This window comes from Herpailurus yagouaroundi, unplaced genomic scaffold (assembly GCF_014898765.1).
Source record: "Herpailurus yagouaroundi ecotype Mexico unplaced genomic scaffold, PumYag 184, whole genome shotgun sequence".
NCBI lineage: Eukaryota > Metazoa > Chordata > Mammalia > Carnivora > Felidae > Herpailurus > Herpailurus yagouaroundi.
Genome location: NW_024412415.1, coordinates 616,195 through 639,811, shown reverse-complemented (window position 1 = coordinate 639,811; position 23,617 = coordinate 616,195). Strand labels below are relative to the sequence as shown.

At 43.7% G+C, this 23,617-nt stretch overlaps 2 protein-coding genes across 2 annotated transcripts in view; one reads left to right on the top strand and one right to left on the bottom strand.

Moving 5' to 3' along the window:
- Window positions 1-11,666, top strand: part of RYR3 (ryanodine receptor 3) — a 529,492-nt gene extending 517,826 nt beyond the window's left edge. The window contains exons 98-104 of the mRNA XM_040492205.1: window positions 242-388; window positions 3,965-4,099; window positions 5,387-5,543; window positions 6,599-6,663; window positions 7,273-7,373; window positions 9,409-9,460; window positions 10,719-11,666. Coding sequence (XP_040348139.1) covers window positions 242-388; window positions 3,965-4,099; window positions 5,387-5,543; window positions 6,599-6,663; window positions 7,273-7,373; window positions 9,409-9,460; window positions 10,719-10,814 — 753 coding nt within the window. The 3' untranslated portion in view covers window positions 10,815-11,666. The remainder of the gene's footprint in view (window positions 1-241; window positions 389-3,964; window positions 4,100-5,386; window positions 5,544-6,598; window positions 6,664-7,272; window positions 7,374-9,408; window positions 9,461-10,718) is intronic.
- A 121-nt stretch (window positions 11,667-11,787) lies between these two features.
- AVEN (apoptosis and caspase activation inhibitor) overlaps window positions 11,788-23,617 on the bottom strand; it is a 169,243-nt gene continuing 157,413 nt past the window's right edge. Inside the window, exons 3-6 of the mRNA XM_040492207.1 lie at window positions 18,307-18,377; window positions 16,405-16,500; window positions 13,044-13,395; window positions 11,788-12,270 (exon numbers count right to left, since the gene is read on the bottom strand). Of these exons, the coding sequence (XP_040348141.1) occupies window positions 12,155-12,270; window positions 13,044-13,395; window positions 16,405-16,500; window positions 18,307-18,377 (635 nt within the window). The 3' untranslated portion in view covers window positions 11,788-12,154. The remainder of the gene's footprint in view (window positions 12,271-13,043; window positions 13,396-16,404; window positions 16,501-18,306; window positions 18,378-23,617) is intronic.

Genomic DNA, 23,617 nt, shown 5'->3' with positions numbered 1-23,617 from the left:
GCCAGGGATGTCATTAGATGCCATCGGGTAACACGCTAGGGGGTGCCAAGAAAGATTCACTGATTGCTTATGAAAGATGGAGGGCCTTCACCATACCTGGGGAACAGTAGTGTAAGGCAGACAGGCTTTCACTCGCTCTGTTCCCAAAGATGAGGAAAAAAAAAGGTGGGGGGGAGGTTTAATGGGCCCATCATGAGGCCGGAATGCCTGAAAAGTTACTAAATTGCCTCTGTTTCCACAGTCCTTTCTCTACCTTGCCTGGTATACAACCATGTCGATCCTGGGCCACTACAACAACTTCTTCTTTGCTGCCCATCTGCTAGACATTGCAATGGGCTTCAAGACGCTGAGGACTATTCTGTCATCTGTAACTCACAACGGCAAACAGGTATTGGGTTTATCCTGATGCAGAACAGGAGTGGCCTCAATACGGATGGGGGGGGGAGCCAACAACAGGTAGTATTGCTAGTGTACAACTGTGGGTCGTAGAGTATAGTACACATTTCTTGGCCAAACACGTGAACTACTAGATTGTTTTTGCAAACTTGTGGCCATCACTTAAGAGCCCTAAGACCTTGGTTTAGAAACCCTGAACATTTAATCAAATGTTCAGGAAAGTGGGGAGGAAAGCAGGTGATGAGCATCTCAGAATCACTTTGGAGACTCTTTTTAGGTTTACCCTTTCCTCCATGAAGCTGATACATTCCCTGGGGATTGGTAAGTAGGCTATGTATTTAGAAAACTTCCCAGGCACTTCTGATACATGCTTCTGACTATGAAGCAATGAATTCTACATATATATATATACACATATATGTCTATATCTATATCTGTCTATAGTCATGGCTATGTCCAGTCTCATCAGTGTCTAGTCTGTCTTCTACAGTGCTGTCAGGGTCATTCCCTTGATTAAAATCCTCTAATGGCTCTTTCTGTCAACAAATTCAAACTCTTTAGCATTTCATTCCTCATTAAGTGCAACTTCCTAAGTGAGGCAGGAGTTCCCTCACGTCTCTAAACCTTTGTGTAGGAGAGGGAGAAAAGAATGAACTTAAAATGTGCCCAGCTTTGTACAGCCATTGGGAAAACCATACGAAAATTCCTCAAAAAATGAGATGAAGCGCTACCCCATGATCCACCAATCCTACTTAGGGGTATATATCCAAAGGAAATGAGATCACTATCTCAAAGAGATATCTGCATTCCGTGTTCATTGAAGCATTATTCATAATAGTCAAGATATGGAAAAAACCAGAGTGTCCATCAATAGACGAAAGGATAAAGAAAATGTGGTATGTATATATAATGGCATATTAATCAGCCATAAAAAAAAAAAAAGGAAACCATAGCACTCACAACAACATAGATGGACCTTGATGGCATTAATGCTAAGTCAGATAAGCTAGACACAAATACAAATACTGTATGATCTCACTTATATGTGGAATCGAAAGAAATTGAACTCCTAGAACCAAAGAGTAGAATGATGGTTGCCAGGGGCTGGAGGAAATGGAAGTGTGGCTCAGAGAGTACAGACTTTCAGTTATAAGACAAATACATTTGGGGGATCTAATATAAAACATGGTGCTTATAGTTAAAAATACTGTCTCATATACTTGAACTTTGCTAAGACAGTAGATCAGAAGTGTTCTCACCACCCTCCTCGCCCCCCCACACACAGATAATAATGGTAACTGTGTGAGGTGACAGATCTGTTAATTAACCTGATTGCTGTATCATTTTACGATGTGCACACCTATTAAATCATCTTGTATGCCTTAAAAAAAAAATAGGGATTCCAACCAGAAAAAACTAAAGTCAAATTGACCTTTAATTGTTCTACAGTGAAAGGTGATAGAAGCAGATCTACAAATACAGAGAACCATTGGTTTGCCAGAGGGAAGGGAGTTGTGGGTCCAGGCTCCCAGTTATGGGATGAATGAGCCGTGATAATAAGAGGCTCAGGATAGGGAATGTAGTCAAGGGTATTGTCACAGCATTACATGGCGACAGATGGTAGCTACATTTATGCTGAGCATGGCACTACAAATAGAGATGTCGAATCACTATGTTGTACACCTGCAACCAGTGTTTCATTGTCAACGATACTCAAAAAAGTTTCTGCAAGATAAAAGGTGCTAGACCATCAAGTATTAGGGTGGTTTGTTTCTTCTAGGTTTCTGGCACTAGCAGCCGTCAGTGTTTCTCGTTTTAGTTGAAGATAAAAAGAACAGAGAAAAGCTAGAGATAGAAATTTGCTGCCGCATTCAAACCACTCAAGTTTGGGGAGGTAATGACAGACTGTGATGTAGGTATCTGCTTAGTGTGCTAAATGCTTCCCTATAGGTTCCTGGGAGAAAGGCCATTGTGTATTTTTACGTGTGTGTCTTGGGAAGTTTGATCCTATAAAGGCAGTGTTTCCTAAAGTGTGATCTGTGGAATGCCAGTATTACAATATGCTCTTTCAGAATTCGTTTCTTCCCCTTTACTCAGATATTGAAACTTCAGTTTTTATTGATTCAGCTTAATGGCATTACGCACAACTGTACCTTAAATGGAAAGGGGAAACAATGAATTTTTTATATGGGCTTGCTGAATAAACTCTGGCAAGATTGTAAAAAGCAAACAAAACAACATGCCCAGCTTTGGGTGCCATCAGCCAAGTACTATGACAGGCTCACAACTACCTTGTAAGGTAGATGTTATGTTCGCTTGACAGATGAGTGAACTGAAGTTCAGAGAGGCTGAGTGTCTCACCCAAGACCACACAGCTGCTAAGTGGCAGAACTAGCCCATTTCTTCCTTGGCGCAAAGCCCAGGTTCTCTGTTTCTAAAACGAACTGCATTCTGTGAGGTCTGCGGTCTGAGGGTTGGTAAGTTACTATTCACCATTCGAAGAAGCCTCTGAATATGTTTGTTGTATTCATAAAGACTGTGATCTTCCTAGCTTCGCCTCAGCCCCCAGTCTGTCAAATGGGCCAGATGAGCAGGTCCTGCCTAGTCCTCATTTGTAGTACTTCCTGAAGCCTGGAAATAAGCATGCACTGTGCCCCTGCAAAGGTTTTAGGCAGATTTGTTGATGATGAGAAATGTCACTTTGCTAAACCATCATAAATAATTCTTATACTAACTTCAAAGCTATCACAGTTTTCCACTCATGGTTATTTATGAAAACGTGTAATGTAGGGACACCCACCAGTCCGAAGGATGTTTAATTTATTAAAAAAAATTTTTTAAGGTTTATTCATTTTTTGAGAGAGAGAGAGCCCCAACCTTTAATTTCTTTAGAAGCAGCGTTGGAGTGGAAGCCAGATCGTGAAGCCTCAGCTCCCTGCTCTCTCTGTAAAAAACCTAGGGAACCTCCTCCTAGCACAGTTTCTATTCAGTCCTAACTGCCTTCATAGATTATTTAGCCCGGTCCCATCCCCAGGTATGGGTCTGCCAGGGCTGCTGTGACAGAACCAGGCCGGTGGCCCAAACAATAGATGGGAGGAAACTACGGACATTTATCTTTTCTCCGTTCTGGAGGCTGGGAGTCTAAGATCAAGGTGGACTCGGAGGCCTCTGTCCTCAGTTTACACCTGGCCGGCCTCTTACTTTGTCACTTGCTCTTCCCTCTGTGCCTGCAGCTCCTGCTGTCTCGTTGTGTCCTAACGTCCTCCTCTTGTAAGAACTCCAGTTAGATCAGAGTGGGGCTGATTCTAAATGCCTCGTTCTCATTTACCTCTTTACGGGCCTGACCTCCAAATTCAGTCATGTTCTGAGATGCTGGAGGTGATGAATTTAGTCCACAAGCCCTCAGTGTTACTGTCTTCTCCCCATAGCCCATTTTCTCCACTTGCAGTAGAGCAACCTTCGCTCCTACCCCCTCCTCTGTCCCCTTTCTTGTTTCCTTGGGGTCTCCAAGAACCTCCGAGGGTGGAGAAGACCCACCTCCTTTCTACTCTCTCTTTCCCGCTCACAGCTGGTTCTGACTGTGGGTCTCTTGGCCGTGGTGGTTTACCTCTACACCGTGGTGGCCTTCAACTTCTTCCGCAAGTTCTACAACAAAAGTGAAGATGACGATGAGCCTGATATGAAGTGTGACGACATGATGACGGTGAGACCCCCCCCCCCCCGCAGGCCAGCTGGTCACTGTCCTCCCTGGGTAGGGAGGAACTGGAGGGTCACAGCGACAACAGAGACTAGAGAAGAATCCACATCTCTGAAAGGGAGAAGTGTCCAGGAAAGACAGAGGGATGGAAGGAAACAGGGTTTGGGAGCACTCACCTACACCTAGGTGGAAAGAGCACACTGCAGAGAGGGTCTCTGTCACCTACATTTGTGGTAAAGATGCGAATTACCTATATCTGAATGTGGACAGACACACATCTAAATTTGTTGGAAGTCAAGCTTTGGTTCTTTGTCTCGGAAATCTAGGGGTGTAGTCCCATGAATCTGGTGCCCAATTTATTTCCGGAAGCCCCAGGGGATTTTTTTTTTTTTTCTAGAACAGCCACGATAGTCTGACAAAATTCGAGTGGCAGGCTGGTGGGGCTGAAGGTTCCTGTCAGGCCAGCCACTAGTGGGCAAGAAGAACACAGCTCCCAGGGAGCTGGCAGAGCGACACTTGCATCCGTAGATGTTCCTAATGATGAGATTTCAGGCAAACACTGTGTGTCAGGGACAGGTGACATTGAACTACCCTAGCTTGCGATCATTTAAAACAGGTAGCATTCTGGCCAAAGACTCACCTTACGCTTTCTTGGGGCAGGTACCCCTATCAGACAGCAATGTAACAGTCACTAGAGCACCACTGTGACCAGCATGCATCTATCTCCATGCTTTTCCCTCTGAACCTCACCCCTCTAGGCAGGACTGATGGTGGGGGGGGGCGGGGGGCGCCCTGCTCTAGGATCCAGCACGCAGATCCCTGCCCTGGATGACCCATGCAGCACGGGAGCAGAAGTCATCTTCTCTCAGAAGCTGTAGGAATCCCTGCCCTCCTGCGTGCACAGAGGATATGGAAGTAGGAAGAGGCCTTTTCCAGAGGCTGCAACTTTAAAGGAGGGAAAATGAGCATCTGGCAAAAGCATGCTCATCAGGGTCCAAAGTTGTTTTAAATTAGACGTGTCCTACATGAATTCTCTTACAGGTGTCAAATAGTTCAAAACTTATTATCTGCTCATTAAAAAAAAATCTTTTAAAGGCTACACGTACCCACAGTCTTTCCACCTTTAGACACCCCACACTGACCAGGCGGTGCAGAGGACAGCAGCTGGCAGCAGAATATTGACATCACCAGAGAGGGCTGTGTCCTGCCTCCCGCAGGTGAAGGTTTGGACCATCTTGCTAAAGACAGAGCTCCGTGACTTTTATCTGAATGGCCACTGTTGTTCTTCTCTAGTGTTACCTATTCCACATGTATGTGGGAGTAAGAGCAGGAGGCGGCATTGGTGACGAAATTGAAGACCCTGCTGGTGATCCTTACGAAATGTACCGCATTGTCTTTGACATCACGTTCTTCTTCTTTGTCATTGTCATCTTGCTGGCCATCATTCAAGGTAGGGTTGCCAGTTAAATATGAACAGGGCTTATTAGATCTAGTTCTTTCTTGCTCTGTGTCTGTGACATTTTGTATAGAGGCTTGGACATTTATTTACTTGTTAACTCAGTAAATATTTATTGACTATCTCCTGTATGCAAGGATTCGGCTGTACATAGAGCCAAAGATACGGGCACTGACATAAGAAACTTGAGAATGCCGCGGGAGGACTCCCCCTCCCCCCTATTATCCCCCACTCTGGTTGTTTCCTTCTCCTTCTGCTTCATAGATCCCTCCTGTGGCTAGTCTTGTCCCACAGCCTCATGGTTCCTGCCCTTATTTTTCTTCCCAGGCATTAGGGTGGGGAAGGAGCAGAGAAAGGAGCTATGAGAGAGTGACATGTTTGTTTTGGTTGTTTTTTTTTTTTTATCTTTTGGGGGGAGGGGTACGGCTATTGTAGTCAACAACTTGTCAGGAATTAGAGGAAGATGATGAATTTAGTTGGAGTCACACCAAGTTGAGGTACCTATAAACATGCGGGTGTTGAAGGCTAATAAGCGGGTAACTGTAGTAAGTCTTTCAAGAGACCTGTCCGGAATGGAATAGGATAGAAATAATGAATAATAAGCACACAGAAAATAAACACGAATGCAACAGTACAAATGGGATACATCAGTGCTGGTGGTGGTGATCAAAGACGTGAGTGGAGAGGAGATGCTCCGGAAGCAGAAGCAAAGAACCTGAAGAGGAATCCTGAAGAGGAAGAGCCCACAGGACTGGAAACGGAATGGCCAAGCAACATGGAACAGGGAAGGACTAGGGGAGAGCCAAGTGGGTCACGAAGTCCGTGGTTAGCATCCAACACTGCAGCAAGGTGGAGGAAGAGGAACAATGAGAAATGGTTACTTGGATGCAACACTTGAAAACACAACTATTTTTTCTGATTTTGCTTTCATCAGCCTTGATAATTCACTTTTTTTCAAAACACTGTGGCCTCAACAATTGAACCACTGCCCTGAGCCACTAAACAGAGTATTCTAAACACTTTATCTGTCTTTGTATTTAAAATACCAGGTCTTATTATTGATGCTTTTGGAGAGCTAAGAGACCAGCAGGAACAGGTGCGAGAAGATATGGAGGTAATGTTAGACTAGTTCCAACTCTATTTTTGTAGCTTATAGTAAAACATTTAAAAAAAAAAAAAAACCTTTATTTTTGAGAGAGCGCAAGATGGGGAGGGGCAGAAAGAGGGGACAGAGGATCCGAAGTGGGCTCTGAGCTGACAGCAGTGAGCCCAGTGTGGGGCTTGAACTCACAAACCACAAGATCATGACCTGAGCCGAAGCCGGACCCTCAACTGAGCCACCCAGGTGCCCTGTAAAGGGACTTTTTAAATAATAGGGTCTGCTATTACCAAGGGCCAGACAAATTTTAGGCAAATTACCAATGCCAGCTCTGGGCATTTCTTCTGTGCCACCCTCTCTGCTCTGCACCCTACCCTATCCATCCCCAGCCTGCCACCCTGGTGCCTTCACCACGTCCCCTGCTTGGGCAGGAGCAAGCATCCTCAGCTAGCAAGGAGCTAGGTATGGGACCCTGTGAAGTAGACGACTAATAGCCCAACACATTAAGGAGAGAAGTATCCTTCATTGGTTATCAGTTCAGTCAGAGATCATCACCCCTTTCTTTCCACCCACCTGTAATGTCATGTTTGCTAATGCCTTCACTGCTTCTCTTATTCTTCTTAGACTAAATGTTTCATCTGCGGGATTGGCAATGATTACTTTGACACGACCCCTCATGGTTTTGAAACACACACCTTACAGGAGCACAACTTAGCCAACTATTTGTGAGTACCCTTGGTCAATGGAGGGGCCAGTGGCCAGGGGAAGGAGTGGCAGATTAAAATAAACAGTTGTGTCCTCAGTGTCACCTCTGTGGGTGCCATTTCTGCCTATTCCTCTAAAAAAGGAGAAGTGATTAGGAAAAAATTTCAAGGAGCCCCCAAGAGCCTGCACCTTTGTCCCTATTCTCTGCCTCTCCTGGGTGTTGACAGATGGGGGCTGTGGGCCGTTCCTACTGATAGCCACGGTCAGCCCCTCCACCCAGGATCAGACCCCATACATCACTACAGCCATTTCTCTTTCTCTACTGGACTTTCCCTATCACCATACATGCGTTCTCTTTGAAAATCCTAAACAAAGCAAAAAGGCTACCGCCCTACTTTTACTTCCAGCTATTATTGCCCTGCTTCTTTCTTTCCTTTCCAGCAAAACTTAAAATGTCTGTGTTTACCGCCTCTTACCGTTTTTTCTCTTCCCATTCTCCGGTGATCCCATCCTGGTCAGGCCTTCCTCCCCACCACGCCACAGGGGCCTCCATCAGGGCGGTCGGCGCCCTGTGTGTTGCCGGATTCCATGGTCAGTTTGCAGGCCTCACCCTGCCCGTCCTCTCCTTGAACATAGGAGCTCTGCAAGCATGGGATAGTTGTGGGTGTGGGTGTCCCAGCACCTAGAGCTTGGCCCCCTGGAAGCTCCAGTAAGTATGTACTTGTTCTGAGGTAGAGCATTCACTCAAGAACAAGTTATTCAGAGCCTGTTGTGTGCCATGCACTGTGTACGAATCCTGTACCTTAGAGAATATAGAGTACCTGACAATACAGTTTCTCTCCGTGATCATTTTCAAGAAAAGAAAAAAAGCGGCTCCCTGGCTTAGCTCTTCCCCCTGAGTCAACATTTTATTGTTGAGGAAAAACTAACCTCTCCTTAGGATGGAACAGCCCTAGCCTTTGGGAAAGGTGTTATTGTTAAAGAGAAGTAGCAAAGACCTATTTTTTTTTCCCCCTAGAATGTGAGTTCAAGACAAAAACACAAATTTAAAAAAATCCTAACGAGAACAAACACTAAAAAAACTTTAGCATACCCTTCAAGTCATGAGTATTCATGATTGTTAATTCTCAGTAAGAGAGTTTTCGTCTCAATGGAGGTGACCGGGATGGATGTCCTTCTATAAAAGGGGAGCATTTGTGAGGACTCGTGAATAGAGGAATGTCAAATGGTGCTATGTGGCCCACTTGTACGTCTTCCCAGAGCACTATGTATTGTGACAATGTCCCTTCTGGCTCTGTGCAGCTCTAGCAGCAAGCTTGAGAGAACCCCCTTATTCATGTTTGAAACTCCCCCTAAAAACAGTGCTTTGTCAAATAAATGTGCGAGGAAAGGAGCAATGTCCTACATGCCTGGGTATCAGACCTCATAAAGCTACTGGCCATACCTCCTTCTTAGTCTGATCAAGGAAGAGGGAGGAAGGAACCAAATCTGTTCATAGCTTCTGAAGCTATAACCCTAAGGACACCCCAAAGGATGTGAAATCTGGGGCTTGGGTTCTCCCCACCACCAGCCTCACAGTCCTATACTCAGAGGGCAAGAGACTGGCTCGTTTGGAAGTGGTCTCTGAGATCATGCAATGTGAGCTGAATGATCAGCCCCCGCCTCCATGGATACTTGTGTGTTCCAGAAAAACAGACCCAAACCTCAGACCCATCACAGTTAGAACAAGTGAGACTACGTGGACTTTTCTCTGGTATCCATAATACAAACAAAACTATTTCTGGAAGAGTCGCAGCAACTTAAGGAGGTTAAATACTTCCCACCTTTTCCATGACCTATCCTTGAGACACACACACGTAATTTCAGTTCTATGTTCACCTATTAAGAGCGTTTTAGTCACCATTTGGTTGTTTAGGGCTTTTTAAAAAGATAGCCAAAATGCTTCCTCATAAGTTGTCTTAGCTCAAGGTTTAGGGACAAAAGAATTTCTCCTCACAAAAAGAGTAACCAAAGTAATGTCTTTTTCTCACTTACACCTTTTTTCTCTTGTTCCAGGTTCTTCCTGATGTATCTGATTAACAAAGATGAAACAGAACACACGGGTCAGGTGAGAAATAAAATATCTTAAGAATCATAGCCCTGCAGTCTAGAGTTTTCTGCACTTAGAATTAGATTGACTAAATATATTACATTGGATTAGAAAACATGTGACAAAACACCACTCTTCCCCCGCTACCTGAACTCCTAGCCAGTGAGGAAAATGGTCTGAAAGTCTTGTCACAGAAGTGTTAGCAATGCTTGTCTCTCTGGCTGGTGGGTTATGAGTGTTGGTTTTTTGGTTTGGCTACGTTTTCTGACTTTCGGTCATGATTTAAATTGCTTTTGTAATAACAAAATAATTTTTTGATTTAAAAAAAAAATCATAGCCCTGAATTGAGTTTCCTTTTCAGAAGCCTTGAGACTCACCAGAGCATCCAATGTCTGAAGTAGACGGATGATTCCCTTAGTGTCTCACATGCGTTCTTCCTCTGTGTTATTCCGCCATCTCTTTGTGACCTGAGAAACCCCACATCCTAAGGCAACTCCCATCTATTCCTAAAGACTTTCTGGTTATCCTTCCCAGCTAACACTGACATTTTCTAAACCCTTATGGTTACTGCTTCAGAGTAGAATAGCTGGAGGTGGGGAGAACATTACAGAGAAAAAGACAAGGAGAAGCTGAGTGGGCGGCTTAACAAAGAGAGTAAAATGGTGTGAGAGACAGCCTGAGAAAGATAACCACCTCATGTGTGGGTGACGCAGGGAATGTGGAGGTGTGGATAGTATGAGTGAAAGTATGTGTCAAAAGGGATTCTGTGACTAAGTAGGAGAAAGAAATGCAAAGATAGAGAACAAGGGAAGAGAAGGTAGGTTATCAAGTATCCCAACATCATCAGGGTGGTAGGAAAACTTCACAGCTCACACACTTGTGAGGCACTTGGTTCTGGATCTGCCTTCAGTGCCCCAGGTGTCTGCCCGAGCTAGCACTCACTGTCCCCTCATTGTGCATTATTCTGCCTACTACCAAGTACCAGTGGCATAGAATGAGCTTATTTCTAGATCTTTAAGCAATTCACTGGCAATCATTGCATGGTGTTCAGTGTTTTGAGTTTTGCGGGGAAAGGAAGGAGGAGTCAGGTAGGGAATGACTTTTTGCTCTCAAAATAGTCTAGGCTGGGAACAGAGCAAGGAAGAAGGTTCTAGTTGGGCCTCATATAAATGAAACCCCCTCACTATTCCCAGAGGGATACCTACAGAGTAAAAACAACGCAGGTTTTAGCTTACTGTGGTTTCAAAAGAAGTACCCTTTGTTCCCATTGTTTCAGGAATCTTATGTCTGGAAGATGTACCAAGAAAGGTGTTGGGATTTCTTCCCAGCTGGTGACTGCTTTCGGAAACAATATGAAGATCAGCTTGGATAAATCAGAAAGAAACTCCACAGTTCTGGACCACTTCCAGTGGAATAAATCCTTTTACAGTTCTGCAAAATAATTGAAATGTGACATATTCTAAATGCCTCCCTTATGAGAAAGTGTTTGTTAAAAATATGTGAGATCTTGGAATTGATTTGGCCTTTTGTGCCTAATGGACATAGCCCTGTGGGAGACAACCTCTCAAAATGTTAAAAGAGGGCAAAGACGCAAGGAAACTAATTGAATACCTTCAAGTTTTTCAGTTGTAATGGAACTAGTTTGTCACAATGGCAGTCATTGAGGAAAGGACTAGAAATATGAAGTCTTCAATGCACTGTACCTGAAATTTTACGCACTTGAATGTCACATGACGGTATCCACTAGTGACTCATGATCTGAACTACAAAAAACATCATTTTAACTGCAAATTTCTCCCATGGTACTTGCTAGTGAATGTATTCAGAATCAGCTTGAAAAGCTTTAAGCAGTTACAGAAATAGAAAAAAAAAACACACTTTGTCGACACTGAAATATCGATTAAGTGCCTTAAAAATCTCTTTAGATATAGCTATGCAAATTTTTTATGTTTATGTCCCAGATGGACATAGTTCCATTAATTAGTTGTGATCTTCTGTCTTTATGAAACTGCACTTGAAGGTTATTCATATAATTTTTTTTTTCCAGTAACAGCTTGTCAACTGCTGTTATTAGAAGTACTGTACTGAAAATTCAGAAAAAGTTCAATCTTATGCCAAATTGAGTACTGCTTTCTGGTCCCCTTGTAAGTAGTGGAGCTGCTGTGTTTAGGTGAATCTCCTTAAATAAAAGGAAGTGCCCACTGCAATAAAGTAATACACCCCACTCTCTGGCGTTGGCGTCTTGCGTTGAACCTCTTGCCGCTGACTCCGCAGCCGCACTGTGACAGCTGGGAAAAGGGACACGACACAAATGGCCTAAAACCCCACCCAGGAAAGAAAGGAAGTCCACACACCAGCGTTCATTTATTTGGGCCAGATGCATGCCTTGTTGCTTGTGTCTATCAGCAGCACCTGCTCTGCCGTAAACATTGAAAGGAAGGAGGCTGGAAACAAGAGCCCTAACATCCCCTGCCCTTAAGGGATCTACTAGATCACTAAGCCAGAGAACAAATGCAAGGAGCCTCTTAAAGGTATAGTCTCATGTTGTGGAACACAGAGGTAGGCTGTACCGCGGCAAGCATTGACAGGACGCACTGGCGTGGGGCATGCTTGTAAACCAGCTGTTCTGGAAGGACAGCCTTGGGCCCGCCCTTGCTGACAAGGCCACCGAAATTTGCTTCAGGCACTTTTTTTCATTTTTCTTTCTATACGTTAGGAAATCATGCTGTCCAACCAGTCTTCGAGCTCTTCCTCGGTAACAGTTTTTGATGTACTTGCTTGCTCCGGTTCCACGTTCTTTTCTTCCACCACAGAGGGCTCTGCAGGAGCTGGGAAATAAAAGCAGTGTTAACAACTACACGTTGGTCCCCAGAGTGAGGGTTAAGGCTGCCTTGGAGCTTGTTCCATGACAGAAGTCAGCCCTACCTGTTTGCGTACAACAAGGGGAAACGTTCTGTTATTCAATCAGTTACAGTAATATCCTCACAATAAATGGGGTAGAGATTTGCCCCTCTAGTTATTCTGAAGTTGCCTTTTACCGTTCACTAGTTTCTTAAAAAAGACCAACAGCTCAGTTTTGACTATCGTAGCACTCCTGGAAAGTCTTCAAAGGTTCTCCAAGGCAGTGTGTGGATGCAGCAGTCACCCTCGGCCTCTCCCTATCAGATGGGCCACTGTCTCGCAGAGCGCACACAAGGGAGGGAGTGCTCTTTTGTAAAAAATAAGATCGAAACAGCAAGCAAGAAGTCTGGAGAGTTGGTTAACTGGCCTGTTCAGATAGTCGATTAAAAGGCCTGCTGATGCACAGCTGAGGACCAGGAGAAGCTTAATGCCTTTTTATAGCTCGAGTTCAATCTGCAGCCCCGGGTTTAATATTGCAGTCAGGCAGGTAGCAGCTTTGGAAGCCGGGTGTATCGAGTGGGAGGAAGGGTGTCAGAAAGGTCAGCTCAGGGGGAAGTGGGGATGTGAGCACAGAAATAGATGTCCATGGACCACAGCAGATCGATGTCAGACGCTGATGGAGATGTGTATGGATGGGACGCAGGTGGGGCTGTTTGCAGAAAAACAGGAAGAGGGATAGGGAATCAAATGGAAGCCATACCTTTTTCTTCTGGGGCCACCTCCCCATCTTTCTCAGATCCTCGGTCCTGAGATGTCTGGTCTGGTAAGATGTTCTCTCCCTCTTTTATAGGTGCGTCTAAACTCAGCAGCAGATCTAACTCTTCCTCCAAGGGGCCTGCTGCTGACTGCAGTGGGCCAGTGGGTTCCCGGGAACCCTTTGTGGGACCTGGGCTATCTTTACCCAGGTACATGGGGCAGCCAGCAGCAACAGACTTCAGCTCAGCAGACCCCCTTCCTCCAGGCCCCAAGGGCCCTTTTAACTGCATCCCTCGTCCCTTGCCTTCATCATTTCTCTTTGGTTTCACCTGAGGAAGCTCTAAAGGAAGAGTGGTCTGAAAGAGAAGCATAAAGAGTTAAAAAAATCTTGAGTCCTGCCACATTTGCTTAAGCAAAAACAAAGGAAGCCAAACTTTGGGCAATGGCTAATTCTATCCAGACAGCAAGTCCACAAAGGGTCTCGAATTCAGGCCCTGCCCCAGCACCCTTCCTTACTGATGGGGGCTAAAACATGGGAGACCTCACTGAAACACAACAGGGCTGGGCTTCCCCCTCTGCCCCACCTCCACTGTGTGTTAACTCAGAGTTGAAATCAAAAGGGCCATGTCTTTCTATAACTGCCCTGAGAGCTGGCAGCACCACAGGTCTATATGAATGTATGTATACTTCCATCTGTGAGGACATAAACATCTGTAAAAGGCACCGAGAAGCAATCAGCCAATCAATGTGTGAATAAGAAAGGTGAAGGGAGAAGCTCCCCAAGGTAAGAGGGACGCTTGCTAACATTTGAGTAAAAAATGCCAGACAGGAAAGAAAACATACTTGATTACATTCGTCAAAAGTACAAAAATGGGCAAAACTGATCTTTAGTATTAGGGATCAGGATAGTAGTTTTTAGGGCAGTAGTGACTCGAGGGAGGGGTGGCTTCTGGGGTGCTGGCAATATCCTGATTCTTGCTCTGGATGCAGAGTCCACGGTTATACATACTTATGCGTGCACTTTTCTGTAATGACTTAACAAAAGTTAACTCTTCAGGGGACTGTAATGTGGAGTGAAGACTGAGAAGCTCTGTTCTGGTGGGGAGGCGGGGAGGCATGGGGTGACCAGCATGGCAGCAGGGTGGGTAGATGGAGAATGAGGTTCAACTACTGTTGGAAGACCTGTCCCTGCATTTAAGCATTCTGAGCAGATCCAACTTACTAATGACCCCTCAGGGCTTTCAGAGCAGTATGGCTTGACACATAAATATTCATCCATCATTCTCAGTGTGCAAGATAAAGCTGGGATGTGGTCTTTCATTATAATCCTGGAGTCATTGAATTTGTTCTGGACTGGGTGTCTGGTGTTGCTTTTTTAACTCCCCCAGTAATTCAAATGTGCAAACACAGTTTGCTCTACATCACTGGGTGGGGTGGGGGTGAGATTTAAAACTAGGACCCAGGTTTTCAAAGTTCCTGTGATTGTTTTATACCTTTCTTCTAAGGCCTGCCACTGATACGACATCCTCACTTTCAAATGCTCACAGCGCTTCCTGTTTCTCCCTAAGTCCTGAGGCCCCATTACCTTCATCTCAGTGCTACCCTGATGTGTAGTGCTAACAACCATTTCTCATTCTGGGGGACCCAACGATGCATGGCGGGACTTGGAACATCTCTGGACACCCAGCAGAGACAGCAGTGGTTTCCCAATCCGTAAGAAAACCCCAAACACTTCTAAAGCTCTATGGTGATTCCCCCTTAGAGGCAAATGCCGTCCTCTCTACTTCTCTGCCCTGCCCTTAACTGTCCTCCAGCCCTGAATTCAACCCGCGTGGGTAACCAATTTGTGCATCTGCTCCAGCGTAGCATCACATTCAGGTGCAGAATGAAGCTGATCATTTCAGTTGCCGGGATTCTATTTACAATTAGGACTGCTCAGGGTTTCGCTTTTTAAATAATTCAGTGGAGCCACAATTAACATTTTCAAGTTCCTGTAGTCTCGTCCACTGGGCCTCCTCGTCTCAGTTCATTATTCAACTGCTGTCTTACGCTGGTGTCTCCTACATTTATGTTTTGAGCCCTTAATTCTGCACCATCAATTTCTCTATCCAACTACTGTTTGCACTTTGCTATCTCAGAGGCACAAAACTGTAATGTCCCAACCTTGCCTTTCCTGATGCTGCCCCACCGCCTAGGTGCACAAGATGGAAAGCCTAGAACAATTCTTCGCTTGCTCTCCATTTCCAGTACTTGACCAAGTCCTGCCAGTTTTACCCACAGGTGCTCAAAAGTAAAGTCAAGCTCTCTGTCACCTCCACCATCATCACCCTAGCCCCAGCAACACGATCACAGAGGGATCCCACGGGACCAGTGCAGCGGCCTCCTGTTTTGCTTCCCCTCCTCCACTCTCCTCCACCACGTGCCTGCATGCACACATTTACCAGACACTTCTGCCTATTCCACTAGTCTACTCCCCACTATCCTGCAGCCAGAATGGCCCTTGCTATTATCGTTATGAGCAGTATTGCCAAGGTAGATCCGGTTGGGTCACTCTTCTTTAAATTCCAACTCAGACGTTGTTCTACTTTGGATCTCAGCTAATCGGACACTCCTGCAGGAAAGGCATTCTTTTTTTTTTTTTCAAACGTTTATTTATTTTTGGGACAGAGAGAGACAGAGCATGAACGGGGGAGGGGCAGAGAGAGAGGGAGACACAGAATCAGAAACAGGCTCCAGGCTCTGAGCCATCAGCCCAGAGCCTGACGCGGGGCTCGAACTCACGGACCACGAGATCGTGACCTGGCTGAAGTCGGACGCTTAACCGACTGCGCCACCCAGGCGCCCAAGGAAAGGCATTCTTAAGCACACCAACGTAGATCGGGTTCATTATTATGTATGCTCACAGCACACTAGGCTTCTCCTTCGTAGGACTTAACACAATTGGGTCACTTGATTGATACTCCAATTTCCCAACAGATTAAGCTCCAAAGAGCAGGAACCATGTCTGTCTGATCACCCCTTAGTGCTAACAAAGAGTCTGGCATATAAATTTGTGAGTAAAATACCAGCTAGACTTTATCTTTTTACATTTCATTCAGTTCCATTACCTTTGATCCTTCAAAATGTTTCAAATGTAAAATGTTAAAAAAAAAAAAAAAGAAAAGAAAAGAAAAGAAAAGAAAAGAACTCTAAAAATTACTTCATTCTCCCTTAAAACTTTTCAAAATGCTACCTTGATGCAAAACCCTCAGATTTACGAAAGGAAAAGCTCATTGTGAGACATCTGCAAAGGGATATTTTTCACTTGTTTTTTTCTTCTGCTGCCCTAACCCACACTGGCTGGAAGATGCTATCGGGGTTTTTACCTGGACCAATTCAGCAGCGACATTGAGTCGGAGAGAGAGAGGCAGTTCTTGAAGGGCGCGAACCAATGACTCACAGTCCACATAAAATGCCGAATTCTATCAATAAACAAAAAATTACATATAAATCAGGTGATGATTACAAATGACCTTTTAGAAAAAGGCAGAAGATGATAGAAATAAACCATCAGTATAACCCCAAGTTATATCCTATTATTAGTTCCATTTTACAGATGAGAACACAAGAGAAGGAAACAAGTCAGCCCAAGTCCTAGAACTAAGATACACCCACCTTCAGGCATGTCTCTCCAAGGTCTGTGCTCTTACCCACGTGCTAAACTTCCCCCCAGAAGAAAATGAAGATCAAACTGCTGGTACTAACTGGCCCAGGACAACCCCTGAAGCCCCCTCCTCTGGGAACACTGCACCCCAATGACATCCTGACCCTCAGCACGGCCGGTCTTTCAGCTCTCCTCCCTTGACAGGACCCCCCAGAATCCTCTGCCGAGACGCAGCAAACGATCTCTTTCCCCGGTTGCTGCTCTCCATCCCTGCCAGCCCGACGTGGTCCCCACAGTATTATCTTCATTCACTGATGACCCCACTTATTTTATGTCACGCTTTTTCATTCATTACAAAAATATTTGCTGATCATCTACTTTAGGTCAGCCACCGTGCTACGGGCAATGCACGAGCATGGTCTCTGTCTGGTTCATCTTTGAACAGGCTACATCTAAAAAAATATCTAGTAAAGAGCAAGTTCTCAGTGTTCTGATGAATGAAAACTTTAGGATTATTTGAAACCCTCGGGATAACTGAAACCTTCTCTGAGAGTCAACACGGCCCAAAAGGAGTTGAAATGTGAGAGGTTATCTGTTTGCAATTTGTCCTAGAATGCTAAACTGCACCTCAGGCATCTGTCCACACAGACTCAAGCAGACAATATTTTTAATTCCCTACTTTCTCCATGGGGTAATACATGCCCTATGTAAAGTGACAGGCAGTCACTTTGTAAGTAACACCCCCCGCCGCACAGTGTGGTAAATCAATGCTCATCCCAAACAAGTAGACATCACACCAGTCCAGGGGTAAAATGAACCACTTAGAGTGTGCGTGTGTGCGGAGCTAATAGCAGAATGGGGAGGAGGGTGCCCGACCCTTGGGCTTCAGGTCTGCTATTCAGCCACCTGCCTGAAGCTGTGGACAGATTGTCTAATCATTGTATCAGACAGTGTGCCCTAGCCATGGAGTCAGGGAGCCCATGACAAGCCACACTCATTCTCTGCGCTTTGTAAAAGGGTAAGAACACCTGTCATCTCTCATATGGAAACAATCAGTCAAATCCCACTTGGAAAAGAATCGAAACTCCTTGGGATGGAAGTATGGCACGAACACAAAGCGAATGAAGTGGTTGGCCTTTCTGGATTCACTGAAAGGCTTCTGTGATATTTGTCCTTATTTTTACAGCTTTATTCTTCTAATTACAGATAAAGAGTTATCTAAAGCTATAAACTTGAGGATTTTTTTTCACCTGATACCAAAAGCAGTATGAGGGGGAAAAAATTACTTTTCAACTCCAAGGGGAAGTTTCACAGAAAGGGAAAGAAGAGAGGCCCAACGGCAGAGCAATCCACACAAAAATCATGACTATAAACTCACTACCTTGCAGCCCCGTCTATGTGAGGAATTTACACAGATGGCCAGGTGTAAAGGTGAACTCTAGCTTCAAAGACCTGTGTAATTTAAGCTTCCCAGACATTTTCTGAACGGTTTCTGTAACGGAGACTAAACTGTACATGAATGACTACTCTTTTCTACACGGAGACTCTATCTCAACAATAATGTAAGGATGTTAGTCTCCAGCCTTGAGCAGAGCCAACCCGCATTCGAGACAAACCGTCTTACCTGTTTTGGACACGACGCTTCACCATCCCACTCCTTCTCCTCGACAAAGCGGAACTGAGAGAATGAGTCCCCTAGAGATAGAAGAAAAAAAAACCCCACAATTTTATGCAAAAGCCAAAGGAAAAGGCTCAGTTCTCTTTATTTCCCCTCTGGCATAAAAGTGCCACTTCTGATGAGCTAACTGTGCTGAATTCGGCGACATCATTCAGTCGAAGTTCTTGGCTTCCACATCCTTACACAGCAATCTGTGCCCTTGAAAATATTGTGGGCGCCATCATTCACCGTTTCACCCAATTCTCAGTAAGCCACCATCTCCATGCTACTCGAGAGGCAACAAAATAGTTCAGGCCTGCAGACATGGCCATCTACTCGTATTTAGCACATTTTCATCTCACCTGCTTAATGTATGCAAGGAAACAGAGATTTATGAATTGAAGCGAATTGAAGGAAAGAAGTTCTGGACTCACCCACGATATGACAGACTTTTACTATCTCTCTCAGGTGAGGTGACCGTCCTCAACCATCACTCTAAAACTCACCTGGTTAGAATGTCAAATGCAAAGTAAAACTCAAAGAAGGTGCACAAAATTAGTTCATGTGAATCCTGGTGCGCTGCTCTGAGCTCGTGGAATAAAGGAAAATGAACACGTAAGATCAGCATAAACAAGCGTGAAAGATGATCCTGGACAGCAAGCTTTGACACAGGGCTTATTTTGTAAATGCATACTTATTTGGTTATCTGCATTAAGAACATCTAATTTACACATGAAGAATTCTTTCTCTCCCTAGCTTTCAGGATTCTCCAAAATGTGATCCTCCCTCAATAACCCATGTTTGCTTCCTATTTCTTCAGACTTTCTGCTCGAGTTGACTTCTTTTCACGTTCCAAACATACTTCATATTCTATCCTAGGCTCTTTCTTTTTCAATCCTCCCCCCTTGTCTAGAAGACCCACACACTTCTACCCATTCATATCATATTTATACTCTTTTGTGATACCTCTCAGGTGACTTAACCATAGAATCCATTCTTCTAAATTAAAAGAGGAAAAGGGAAGTGAAGAATTCAAAATTAAAGAGACAAAGATAAAATTAGACCCTATACTACCCCCATCATTTCCAAAACACATGGGTCAGAAATATGAACATTTGGCAAGAGCAAATTAAAAGCAAAAAGGACCAAGAACACCACTATTAGAAGGGGTAAAGTTAATACTCTTAGTCATCGGCAAATCAATTTGATCCCTCAAAAATTATGACAATAAAGGATCTGAATGATATAATAAGGTTTTTTATGTATATATAGATATGAGTATGTGCACATATATAATTGTATCTGTGTACTCTATAAATATCTGTGCGACATTAGTTTTTAAAAAGAGCTATAAAAAGGCCACCAAAAACCTCAATAAATCTGAAATGTAGCAGTATTTGCTAATGATAAACATTTATAGCACACATAAGCAAAGGGTTAATATCTCTTATATACAAAGAGCTTCTGCAAATCAACCAGAATAAACCACCTAGTAGAAAAAGAGGAAAAGGAGTGAAAATAAGAAATACCATTTGCTAATATATATAAATATATATATTATATATATATAATTATATATATACACATATATGAATAAATTAAAAATCTATCTGGTAGATTTTTAAAACTTGACCAAATATCTGAATGCCATATTCAGTGTTATTTTTGGCATTCCTGAACTTCTATATTATAAATAATGCTATATAATATATAATAATGCTATATAATAATGCTATTATAAATAATGCTATAATCATTATAAATGATGCTATGTCTGCATAGAATAATATATAACCAGCGCAAGGTAACAGTAATACAAACAAGGCATGCTACACTGTCTAATATTTGAATATTCACTTTCAAATACAGGTAAGATTCCAACAATGGCTAAATAGCTTGATGTAAACCAATCCCCTTACTGAGAACAGCTTAGGAACACTAGGCCAAAAAGAGCCACTTAGCACACAAGTGACAAAGGTCTCAGAAAGAAGAGAAGCTAAGGAGGTCAGCCTGACATTTAGAACTGCTTTTCCCTTTGAGGCATTTATTCATTCCCACAGGTGGTCCTGAGAAACTGAAGAACTGAGCATAAAGTAACAACCAGAGAATGCAGAGAGCTTTTGCTAGTTTTAAGGTACAGGGCAGACAAAAATTGGAATTCAGGGTCCAAGGATGAGGAAGAATCTTGGAAAACCCAAGACATTCACATGGGAGCCCTGATGAGTACATCTTAGAAGTGGGAGTTGGGGGGCACCTGGGTGGCTCAGTTGGTTGAGTGTCCAGCTTTTTATTTTGACTCAGGTCACAGTTGTGAGATTGAACCCCATCAGGCTCTGTGCATGGAGCCTGCTTGGGATTCTCTCCCCTCCACCATTTGCATGCTTTCTCTCAAAAATAAATAAATAAACATTAAAAGGAAGAAGGAGGAGGGGGAGGAGGAGGGGGAGGAAGAGAAGGAGGAGGAGAAAGAGGAGGAGAAGGAGAAGGAGGAGTAGGAGAAGGAGGAGAAGGAGGAGAAGGAGGAGGGGGAGGGGGAGAGGGAGGGGGAGGAGAAGGAGAAGGAGGAGAAGGAGAAGGAGGAGGAGTAATGGTGGGGATGAAGTAGGAATAAGCCAGACCTCCCACAGTCTAAGGCAAAGCTATAAATCATCTCAGTCTCTGATTCTGCCCATAAGAAGCAAAAGTAAATCCTTTTTGGAGGAAAATGACATTATCAATAGCCTAAAATTATCTCTACTATTTTTCATAACCAGTGTCCAGAGTTCGTTAAAAACCATCAAGCATATCAGGAGAGGAGACCAAGGTAACAAAAAACTAAGGTGACGGGGGGAGGGGGGGATAAAACCCTAAAAAGATCCACAGAGGTTAAGATATTTGACTTATCAGACATGGATTTTATAATTGAGCAATATAAACATTTTAAGAATAGGAAAATCTACAAAATCACAATGACATCCACCAAATCATCATGATTCATATAAAATGTACACATAAAAAATACAAAGAAGAAAATGCTTGAGGAAAATGAGATGCTGAAAACACAATTTGCTTACAGTAATCAAACTTCAAAACCACATTTTTAAAATTATAGGGGCGCCTGGGTGGCGCAGTCGGTTAAGCGTCCGACTTCAGCCAGGTCACGATCTCGCGGTCCGTGAGTTCGAGCCCCGCGTCGGGCTCTGGGCTGATGGCTCAGAGCCTGGAGCCTGTTTCCGATTCTGTGTCTCCCTCTCTCTCTGCCCCTCCCCCATTCATGCTCTGTCTCTGTCCCAAAAATAAATAAATGTTGAAAAAAAAATTAAAATTATAATAAATCACAGAGAGGCCAACATTGAAAAATAAGCTTGTTCAAATGCCTACGAAAGAATGCCAACCCCTCTGATCCTGTCACTGAAGGTGAAAGAGTATCCAGAATTGTGGAAATCATGAATCTTAGCATTTCAAGAGTGCTTCTGGAAAAGGTGTTACCTAAATTCTTCTTCCTCAATTATACTGCAACATGCACAAAAACAATAGTGATAGTACCAAATGTGCTACTCCTCTACCCTGTGCATCAGACATTTGGACATGTAGGCCTACTTTAAATAAAACAGCAGTTGAGCATCTGACTCTACGTTTCGGCTCAGGCCACGATCTCACGATTTGTGGGACCAAGCCCCATGTCCAGCTCTTCGCTAGGTATGCAGCCTACTTCAGATTGATATTCTCTCTCTCTCTCTCTTTCTCTCTCTCTCTCTCTCTCTCTCTCTCCCTCCCTCCCTCCTCTACCTACCTCCCCCCCAACCCTGGCCCCTCAGCCCCTCCCCTGCTCACACTCTCTCAAACAAACAGCACAGTTCCTTAACAATCTATTCAATCCTGCTCCTGCTTTACTCTCTTGTTGGAAGAGTTCCTGGTCTCTCACACTCACATGGTGAGTCCAGATGGAGAAGTATAGAGTAGAAACCAATGAACAGTGACAGCTAACTGTGGTTGACAATGAACAAACATGGGTGTCTTAAGAGCTGCAAGCGTTCAAAGTTTTGGTCACACTGTATGTTCAGATGGTAATTAAGGCACAGTGTAATGGACAGAACTAGAAAGCATAAAAGGAGTGCTGTACTTTCTTTCTTCTTCTTCTTCTTCTTCTTCTTCTTCTTCTTCTTCTTCTTCCTTCTCTTCTTCCTCTTCTTCCTCTTCTTCTTCTTCCTCCTCTTCCTCTTCCTCCTCCTCCCCTTCCCCTTCTTCTTCTTCTTCTTCCTTCTTCTTCTTCCTTCTTCTTCTTCTTCCTTCTCTTCTTCTTCCTTCTCTTCTTCCTCTTCCTCTTCTTCCTCTTCTTCCTCTTCTTCTTCTTCCTCTTCTTCCTCTTCCTCTTCCTCCTCCTCCCCTTCCCTTCTTCTTCTTCTTCTTCTTCTTCTTCTTCTTCTTCTTCTTCAGCCAAAGATGGAGGAAGAGCCAGTACCTGTTACACAGGCTGCTTGAGCAACAAAAACCCCCTAATATTCTACTTTGATAAGAATGCCAAAATCACAGGCCTGCTAAATCCAATGATAGCTTATTAAGAACATGATTTATTCACTAGAATTTGCTAAATAAGGCAGGGGGCATATTTAAACGAAACTGATATACTTTGAGAATTCACATTTTTCTAACATATAAGAAGTCTCGTATCATTCTATCGCAGAAATCATGGGGAAGCTGGTGTGTATGCAAGGAAAGCCAAGATACAGATACACGTGATATTGAAACAATTCTGTTACATCTTGAAAGTCAACCACATTAATTTACTGCCACAATTTTAGAGCCAAAGTTAATGACAGATTTTTTTCAAATAACTAATTGTATGAGGCAACAAAAATATTAAAAAGTTGGATATATGTGTTGGCAGCAATCTTAAGTATGCTCCTAAAAACATCGAGAGAGTATGTTTCCGGCAGTGCACAATGCTTCAATTTCTGAGTTTCCTTCCATTAAACTCATGATTGTCACACAAATCTCCAAGGCCAGTGGTTAATGAGGTTGTAAGTCTTTACCTAGTCTATTGCCTAGTTATTATTGGAGAGGACAAGGTTAGTTGCCGAGGGGCAACATTAATATCAGCGGTACTATACTCTGTGTAGTATATTATAGTGACCGCAGGAATAGTCCAACACCAGGTATTGGGGAAAAAGGAGAATATATATTGTCAAAATTAAATCTGACTACTATAAACTTTTATTAAAAAATTTCAAGTTCTGTTAAGTTTTCAGATTTTTTTTTTTGTATTCCAGACATCCATTCTATGACAGTGATATTTAGC